Raw genomic sequence first — 10077 nt, forward strand, 5'->3', positions numbered from 1 at the left:
ACGTTTTCCTCTTTTGTTTTTTATCCGCCATCTCTATCTTTCTGTCGCTCGGCTCGGCTAATGTCCGTCCCATGCGCTGAAAGCTCTCTCCTCCACATCACGAGACGAGTAGACACGCCCCTTATTGCTGATTGGCTACAAGTTTGTTTTGCTATTCGCCCGAATCAGTTTTCTAAAGTGTTTTTGAAAAATCACATACCCTGCCTTTAAACACTATACTAATGTTTATGTGTCTAGATTTTTGCTTTCAAACGTGAAACCTAGAGAGCTTTTATTTTGCCGGAAAACAGGAAGTCCTTATAGCTTTTAGTTTTGTTGACAAACACGATTCTCATGACTAATTTGGGAAGATTTGTGGTTCCAATGCACGTTATAAGTAGGGCTGCACGATAAATCGCATGCGATATTTAACGCGCATCTTGTCAGAAAGCCGGTTCTGTAATCAGCGGTAAATCTCCATCACGTGCGGGCTTTCACATTGAGCAGCATTAACTACACAGAGCCGTTGTTCACAGACGAGCTGCGCAAAAAATCGCGCGAATATGAACGTGGTTTTGCGCAGCTTGCCTGTGAACAACGGCTCTGTGTAGTTAGTGATGCTCAATGTGAACGCACGCAGGTGATGGAGATTTACAGCTGATGCGCGTTAAATATCGCATGCGATTTATCGTGCAGCCCTAGTTATAAGCGACCCAAAATCACAGCTTTTGCAGATGTGGAGGTCGTTTGGAACGGCACTTAACGTAGTGCGAACCAATCCGCTCTGAAAACACCGGATAGTCGCGTGTAGTCAAACGCAGCGCCGCGCTTCACTCTGAAATATGTAGCGCGTCAGACTACATATTTCTGTAATTACAGTCTGTGAGATTTGATAATCGCACTAGATGGCGAGGAACATCGTGTATTTTTCTAGCAAACTCATTTGCCAGCATTGCCGCTGGGCAGTTGGACCCCGTCTGAGATGCAAAGTGTCCCGCACACAGCCGATAGATGGCGCCGCTAGCACTTGCAGCGCTGCCGGAAGCAGTCCATGCATGCAATACATTTGAAAACGCAGCACATTACAGTTTGTTTAGTGATTGTTTAAGTTCATTCCGACTTCTCAGGTGGGAAAAAAATAGCTGAAAAAATCCCTGATAAAACTGCACATATATATGACATCTGGAAAAGCCTTATAACCTATGCAAAGTTAAATTAAGCAATTTATCTCTTTATGTATTTGTGTTCATACCTGTGCTGAGGCCTGTCCTTCAGCCCTAGAACTCGTGGCGAGGGTGGGGCTTCCGCTGGGGGCGGAGCTTGTCGACTGGGACCTCCCTTCCGATCGTCTGGGCGTCACGGTGTTACTATAGTAACCACTCACCTCCTGATATCCACTATCCGAATACGAATTCATTTGAGTCGAGCTGCGTGAGTTTGGCGCAGACCCTGAGCAAAGGAAACAGCAAGGCACACCAGAAAAATACTGAGATAGACAACATATTTTATGTTCAGAAATGGTCAAACAAATCTATTTGAACTATGGATTTCTAGGTTAAATACAGCCCAAGCTCTATCAATAGAAACTGTGGCCTGATGTCGATTAATTAATGACGACCCGTCTTTCACTTTGTAAAAATGAATGAGACACATTTACATTCGTACTATCGACAATGAACATAAACAGGTTTTAATACCAGTTTTACTGCAATATCAATAATTGGTGCAATTGATCGTTCATGTGCAAGCTGTATTATATAAACAGTCGTTTATGTCTCATATTAATCTAGACGGGACAAAAAAAAACACGTTAGCGTTAGCATCGCTTGCATATTTTAAGTAGATAGCATTCTGTTTTTAGAGGCTGCACTGCCATCTATCGACGTAAGTTAGTTCAGTACGATCGTCTCTCAGTAGTATGTAAATTAAATTAAAAAGCGGTCCACACAATAATTCCCTTACCTGTCCAAAAACATCACATCCGTCATAAAAACTTTCCACTCTGTGTACGCTGTACCTACGTTTGCGTTCGTTTTTGTCCTTGTCGGTCTTTCTGTCTTCTGGCTTCGGTCGTAATGTACAGGTAACGTACTGAACCTCCCGTGTTCCATTGTCTAAATTTCGCTTTTGCGTCACCAAACACTACGCTACCAGCGTATATACAGCCAATGAGCGTGAGGATAGGTTATTTCAACATGGCGAACACTGAGAGGGGTGACCCGCACCATGTATAATTAAAACACTTTTTATATAAAGTTATTATGAGTACAGTGAGTGTACACCACTGAAATGACAAAAACACTTTTTTTTCTTAATATGTTACGATTTTAAAATGAGAACCAGGCTACGTAATGCTCCTTTAAAATGTAATCAAACATTAATATTTGCAAGAAAAAGAGGACAACAACAGCACTGCTTTTAATGTATTGATTTAATGTATTTATAATGTACTTTGATACTGACTGTTTAGTTGAATAATTATTTGAAACGCTTGAAAAGTAATGTTTACCTAATTGAAAATTAACTGAAGGCTGCATGCTATTGTTTTATTTTGATTGGTTTATAATGATATTAATATTTAATTATTTAGTATGCTCAGTGAGAGTTATTATATTTACAGGTACTGGTATCATCTACTTACATCTTGGCACTGTAAAAGCCCTAATATACACAGTAAATCTCTTAAAGTAGAAGCCTACCAGGCTAGCTGTAGATCATAACCAGCACCTTAACACCAGAAGTGTTTCCTGACCAAAAGCAGCAGTACCATAGTGCAAAGATGCCATGGTATTGGATGTAATAGTATTTATACAGTACTCCAGTCCAAAGTATTAAAAAAGTGGGGAAAAAATATTTATTTATTTATTTATTTCTAAGTTCCAATCATTCAACCAGCTAAAAATTTACCTGGTATTTGCTTGCTACACTGTGTGCACGCAGTAATAAAAATACATAACTTCTGTACATGTGAAAGTACTGTTTGCATAGGGCAAACTTCATTAACTAGTATTACATCAGAAAAACATAACCAGACTTTCATCGACCTATAAAAGCGGTCTGCTTCAAAAGGATTACAAAATGTAATTAGCTTATGAAATGCAAGTGCATCCCAGCTAGGTTTCCAATGTAGGTGTATAAAGACTTTTTACTGTTACAAGGAAGCATTAAATGCGTCTAAAAATGACAGTGAGGACATTTACAATGTTACAAAAGATTTGTATTTCAAATAAATGTTGTTCTTTTGAACTTTAATAACAAATCAGCATATTAGAAAGATTTATGAAGAATCATGTGGCACTGAAGACTATATGGCTGCTGATAATTCAGCCTTGCTTTGTCATCACACTAAATTGAAATTGTAATTTCACAATATTACAGATTTTACTGTATTTTCATCAAATAAACACAGCCTTGGTGAGAATAAGAGACATCTTTCCAAAACATCTTAACAGTAGTGTATAAACTGAGAGACACACTATTTTCTGTGGTAATCAACAGTAGGCCACAGATGCTGCCCATAGATCTTTAGTTGTATTCAACTTGGAATATTGCATAAAGGCATCATGAATATAAATTGTTGACATAGAAGTGACAGAAGGCAATGTGGAGTGTGAATGAACAGACCCTCACTTTCACGCAGGGAGATCTGTTCCAATTCAGGAGAGTAAAGTAACCCCTGACCTCTGACCCCAAATGTGGGCGAGGAGCAACCATCCGACGGCTTAGACACACCTGCACCTGAGGATTCTGATGACCAAAGGGTTAACACACTGTGAGCAGGTTTAAGTATTTGAGAAAATGATCAAGATACAGTTACCTTCATCCCTTGACATACTTAGAGGGAGCATTAACCTAAAATATGCCATCATTTACCCAAAATAATAGCCATTGACAGATAATGTAAAATGCTTTGCGATTTTCACAGATAAAAAAATAAGGTGTCTGGTCTATTGTGTTTCCATACTTTAAAGACATTCTCACAGTAAGAGATGACAATAGGAATTAAAACTGAAGAAAAGGGTAGAAAACAGTTTGAGCTGCCCTGTGAGGATTTGGAGGGAGAAAAAGAGATTTCAAATGTAGTTCAGTGGAATAATTCATGGGATATTGTTCATTAGGTTGGGTGACCAGATCACAAGACCACAGTGTCTTTTTTTTTAGAGCAGAATAAAAAGAAAAAGCCCAGAACCCACAACACAGTGTTTGTCAAGAGTGAAAGAGTTCTTGGCACAGTTCTTGTGCTATCAATGTTACATAAAAAATACCAATTATTACAAAATAATATCGTACAATAACATAGCCAACATAGTGCAGCTTTGGGATACTGTAACTAAACCATAAAGACACTGAGAAAAGATAGGTCAGGAAAATATTTACACTCAATTACATTCAAATGTCCTCTAAATGCTTCAGAGAGCCTTGAGTACAAAAATCAGCCAGCTCAACCATCTAAGAGTCATCGTTCCAAGCTAGACTATGTGATCTGTGCTGTATGTACGTGACTGCAGTGCGGTCTAAAATGTCATAGTTCTGCTTACTCTTATTTACAACAGGTGACAAGAAAAAATAACAAGCAGGAAGAGAACAAGACAAAAATACCTGCAGATCTCCACAGAAGAGACTTCTCAGAAGAGCTGGAAAAAATGACGAGAAAAGAAAAAAAGATTAAATGGGAGGAGAACAATGTCACACACGGTGCACAAAACATCTGAGGCATTTTATGACACGAGTGCCTTTTCAGTTTGTTAAGTTGATTTAAGTAACTTTTTAAAAAACAGATAAATATTGTGTTTAAGTGGTAATATATTATGGCATTAACTAATTTTAATATATGTATAATTATGCCTTCAGAAAAGTAACACAGTTGACAGTTTTACAATGTATTTTGCTTTAATGAAACAATCTAATTAAACTAACGAAACATACAGTAAGATAAACTGATACTAAAACAAGGTGTATTCAGTAATTCTTTAGCTAGTGATTCTCATGTTCTCTCCATTGGAAAAGCACTATAAAAAAATGTGGTTCATTGTCTAATTTTACACTACACTAATAGTGTATCTACACAACGAAAGCCAATGAGCGTGAAGATTCTCTTAGACGTTTGCTTACAACACGGCAAAATATACTGAGGTGGGTGACTCACACCATGTATATTTAAAACACTTTGTATAGAAAACAATTATGAGTAGTCTTCATCTCATGTGAATCTAAACCATGACTCAGATGACTATTCACAAACACAATTTATTTCTTAATGTGTAAAACTTGGCACCAAACTATTGTACTCACCCTCAGGCCATCCAAGATGTAGATGAGTTGCATATTCTTCATCAGAACAGATTTGGAGAAATGCATTTGCTCAGTGGATCCTCTGCAGTGAATGGGTGCCGTGAGAATGAGAGTACAAACAGCTTGTAAAAACCTCACAATGTGAATGTCTCAATGATGTGAGTCCATAATCCACGATAACGCTTCCCTGCAGTGAATAAAAAAATCCATCCCCTGTTGTCCTCTCACATCAAAATCCACAACATATTTCTTTAGAACTGTTCTGGACTGTTTTCACTTGTAAACAGTGCTTGATCTGTGCATATTTCTCTCCAAATTCAAACAAGATGACTTTTTCACTGGAGAAAGCATATTATGGATAGAGGACTCGTATTTTAGCCAGAATCAACAGTTTGACGTTAAAAACACAACTTTTCGCTTCACGATATTTTAATGATGTACTAGAGTCATGTGGATTACTTTTTTCAGCTGTTTCTGAACTCTCATTCTGACGGAAACCATTCAATGCAGGGGATCCATAATATAATGCTAAATTTCTCCAAATCTGTTTCGATGAAGAACTGTGGGATGATCAGTTGGATTTTAACAGAGATTCACAGCATTAATGAACACTATCAGTCTTAACAACATTTGTAAAGATGAAGACTCATCTATAGTACATTTTGGATGGCCTGAGGGTTAGTACATTTGTAACTAGCTAGTCCTTTAACTTAAAACTACATATGTACAGTGAGACCCAGCTATGGAGTTTTTGCCTCTGTAGTGGACATTATATTTTAGTGAATTTCTCTGAGACCTCACATGTCACAGTTTTAAGTCTGGATGTCCTGTACAGAGCACATTCAGGGCTTTCCAGAGATACCAAATGATTGGATGTTTCACCATGACCACTCCCTCTCCTTGGTTTTTAAAAATGGCTGACATTAATTTAGTGATAAAATTGTACATCCTTATGGAAATATGATAATATTTTGTAATTACAATTTAAATCTATTAATTTTCTAATTGTTTGTCATAAATCAACATCTCAGGAAAATGTTATGGGGTTTCAAATCAAAATATGACCTTCTGTTACGAAACAGGACATCATTTCATACATGTCCACTGTAGAGGACACCAGGACTAAAAGCATGTTTATTATACATTTTGGGAGACAAAAGAATTGAATAGGAAAACAAATTATATATCAATATTCTTATGAAATATTAGATATTATTATGAAAATCTGGCCAATTACTACTCCCATTATTACACTTCTTTTTTCAACATGCTGTCCCAACAGCACTTTAATATGCAAATTAGATACAGTGTATAGATAACATTGTGCTTAATGGGAAAACCAGTTTATGGCATTTTTTAAACACATATTGCATAAAGCATATGTATATCAAATCATTTTGTTATATATTTTATAACATAGTTGAGAACCATCCTTAAACAAAGTTTGGTATAAAAAAAACATCCTGAAACCTAAAAATTGATTGATTAAAAAAAAAAATCCCCATTATTTTGGCCTTTTCATGTCTATTCTTGTCATTTTATTTTTAGAAAAACTGAGTCCTGGTGTCCTCTACAGAGGACATAGCATAACATATGAATAAAATATCATTTTTCAAAAATGTTATTTTACCATTTTGTTCTAATGCTCTAAACAATGTAATGACATGAAAAAATACTAAATTCACAAAGCGTTTTATTTCTGGTTCTCAGGAGGATATAGAACGAGTCAATACAATAAACTAACTTTTATTTTCCTGGTCAAAAAGGCATCCTCATAACAAAAGACAATAAAAAATAAATAAATGTTAAAAAATATAGAGAATTAAAATCAATTTACTGTTGTTTTGTTGATGTGTTAGTTAGTGAATCATAGTGAACTGTGCATGTCTAAAATTTGGCATCAGCTATTTCTATTTCTAGTGATTTTTCACACGTTTATGAGAAACACAAATGGCATCCGTTTTGTAGAATGGCCCATCTCATCTTCCAATAAGTCAATGAAAAGCAAAAAGATCCGCTCCATTTGCCCAGCATTAGGAAACCATTACAAGTGAACATCAATCACATTGTTACAGTCCACTGACTGTCGCGTTCATCTCTCTGACACAAATTTTTAAAAATCCTGTCCGGTTACGACAAGAAATGAACATACTTGTGCATTTGTAGGAACTGAAGAACAGCGAAATGACAGGATGTGGTATTAGGAGTTCAGGTTGAATAAATGACAGAATGTAGACGCCACTGTCTTAAAACAGCAGACGAGTGTCTGCTAATGTCTGCCAAAAAGCGACACTGTCTGCAAAGGAGGGGTCAAAGGACACCGGTCATCAGTGTACAGCGACAGCTGAAAGGGGGCACAGTGGGGACAGCAGGAATGCCACACAGAGAAAGGTTAAAGGTAATGGGTTGCAGGGCGCATGGTAGCAAGAATGCACACATGGACCTTATTCAAGCAAAAGGAAAAATATCCTGTATACTGTGGCAAAACAGCACAAGCCATCTGAAAAAACAGAACAGACACTCCTTCACAGATGAGGAGAACAAACAGGGCAGCTGACATGTGCATGCACACATACAGACACAAAGAGTTCACTGTGGCAAAGCAAGAGATGGGGAAGAACTGTACTTCAGCGTAATCAGATTGAATATAAATCTTTCTGAAGTGATGGTTGTAGCAAACCTCTCTGATTTATCAAGAGCACTCTTTCCATGACATTCATTAAACGAGAAACTTTCGCAATACCCTAAAGCTTGAATGTGTTTACTGTAAATTGACAAACACCCACTTTCCATAAAAGTAATTATTCAGCGAGGAAAGAGAGACAACAGTTTGCGCTTCACTGCACACTTGTCCTTCATACTGACACACACCATGAGAAACAGAACAGCGAGTGCTGTGTTTCTGTACAGTATGTACACAGACTACATATACTGTACAGCTAAATGTGTTTCACGTGTAGGCAGGGGCGTAAGAATGATCCATTTATGTGTGGAGGGAGGAGGGTTTAAATGCGTAGTTGCCACGGATACACTCATATGAGATACGTTTGAACGCTTTAAAATAATATCATTAAAGTGCAATAATTAAGCCTCCTCGTAAAAAATTATGTAACAATGTATATTTTTGGTGTTCATTTTAACTTGTTATTTTATTAATGAAACATTTCATCCTAAAATTAAAAATTGCATGATTTTTGTCTTCTGTGGAACACAAAAGAAGATGTTTAGCAGAATGTTCAAGCTGCTCAGTTCCATACAACAAAACTGAACTGTAGGGTTATTACCGTTAACTAAAAATAAAATAAAATCAAAACTAAAACTAAAACCATAAACTAAAAATAAAATCAAATAAATGTTAACTAAAATAAAAGAAAACATAAAAAATTAAACGTACTTTATTTTAGTTGCCAAGGCATAATTCATCGTTTTCTTTTAGTTTAACTTGAAGTACTAAAATAACTAAAACTAAAACTGAAATAAAAATTAATAAGAACTATATAGACATATCGGGGAAAAAATCATTAAAAATGATAAAAACACAACTAAATTAAAATTAATTAAAAATTATATAAAAAACTCTAGCTAAAATTTAAATAAAAAAGAAATAAAAATAATAATAATAAAGCTCCAAAAAAGGACAAAAACACCATAAAAAATAAACATTTGCTAGGTATCCTCCTCTTTGTCCTTCAGTGTTGAGTAACCCTGGACATTCTGCTTTAAACATCTGCTTTTGTGTTTGGTGTAAGGTGAGTAAATGACAGCACAATTTTAATTTCCTTCAGTACTGCCACTGCTAACTAAAACTGTTAAAAACCACATCAGCAACAGTGATCAAATATTTACAATCATGCACATGTTTTGAGAGGAAAAACATGCTGAGCAGGCCTCATGGTAATAACGAGAAAGCAGTACAGATGTTCTGTTCATAAATATATTGTGCCATCATTTACTCCAAACTTGTATCACAAGGCAAGCAAAAACCTTATGATGTTTGACATCACTGATGTTAAACCTGGTTACGCGTCTCAGGGCACTATATTTGAATGTATAGGAACGCAGATTCAAGAGCAACAGCAAAAGAGATGGGATTTAAGTCTGTTCTTCACACAAAGCTATTGCACGGTGTACAAAATGTCATACGGGCTACTTTTATAACACTTTTACTTTCAATATATGAAAGAAACATCATTTGGAAATCAAAAGTCATATAGCAGGGGTCGGCAACCAACAGTGGCACGCAGAGGGATAATCGCTGGCATGCGAGCAATAGCGAAAACTGCATACTGACGTACATTTTGAGGTAATAACTTCTTATAGTCACGCAGCCTGTTAGGAAAAAGTGTGAGAAATTTGCGCTAGTCTAAGGATGCGCGCGCGACCGCTGCACATACTAGGCGCTTCAGATCAAAGCCTCAGCGGTCTAACAGCACTCGTCAATGTCAAAATGACTGAGATGGCCAATCAAATCAAAGTAGGCGGGGTTTACTGTTCATAGAAGCAGAGCGCGAAGCATCCATTTAAAGGGGTCATATGATGCTGCTAAAAATAACATTATTTGGTGTATTTGGTGTAATGAAATGTGTTTATGCGGTTTAAGGTTAAAAAAACACATTATTTTCCACATACTGTACATTATTGTTTCTCCTCTATGCCCCGTCTTTCTGAAACGCGTCGATTTTTACAAAGCTCATCGGTCTGAAAAAGCGAGGTGTGCTCTGATTGGCCAGCTATCCAGTGCGTTATGATTGGCCGAATACCTCAAGCGTGAGACGGAAATGTTACGCCCCTCACCATACTGTGATG

At 36.7% G+C, this 10077-nt stretch overlaps 1 protein-coding gene across 3 annotated transcripts in view; it reads right to left on the bottom strand.

The window, feature by feature from the left end:
* The window catches only part of LOC107709738 (plakophilin-4-like), a 47111-nt gene that overhangs the window by 22220 nt on the left and 14814 nt on the right, over positions 1-10077 (bottom strand). For 2 of the 3 annotated variants that reach the window (XM_016514334.1, XM_016514331.1), the window contains exons 4-6: positions 4579-4613; positions 3604-3726; positions 1232-1428 (exon numbers count right to left, since the gene is read on the bottom strand). In XM_016514334.1, coding sequence (XP_016369820.1) covers positions 1232-1428; positions 3604-3726; positions 4579-4613 — 355 coding nt within the window. The remainder of the gene's footprint in view (positions 1-1231; positions 1429-3603; positions 3727-4578; positions 4614-10077) is intronic. The other variant, XM_016514333.1, reaches the window with a different exon arrangement.

The sequence above is a fragment of the Sinocyclocheilus rhinocerous genome, unplaced genomic scaffold (assembly GCF_001515625.1).
Source record: "Sinocyclocheilus rhinocerous isolate Xijiao unplaced genomic scaffold, SAMN03320098_v1.1 scaffold4039, whole genome shotgun sequence".
NCBI lineage: Eukaryota > Metazoa > Chordata > Actinopteri > Cypriniformes > Cyprinidae > Sinocyclocheilus > Sinocyclocheilus rhinocerous.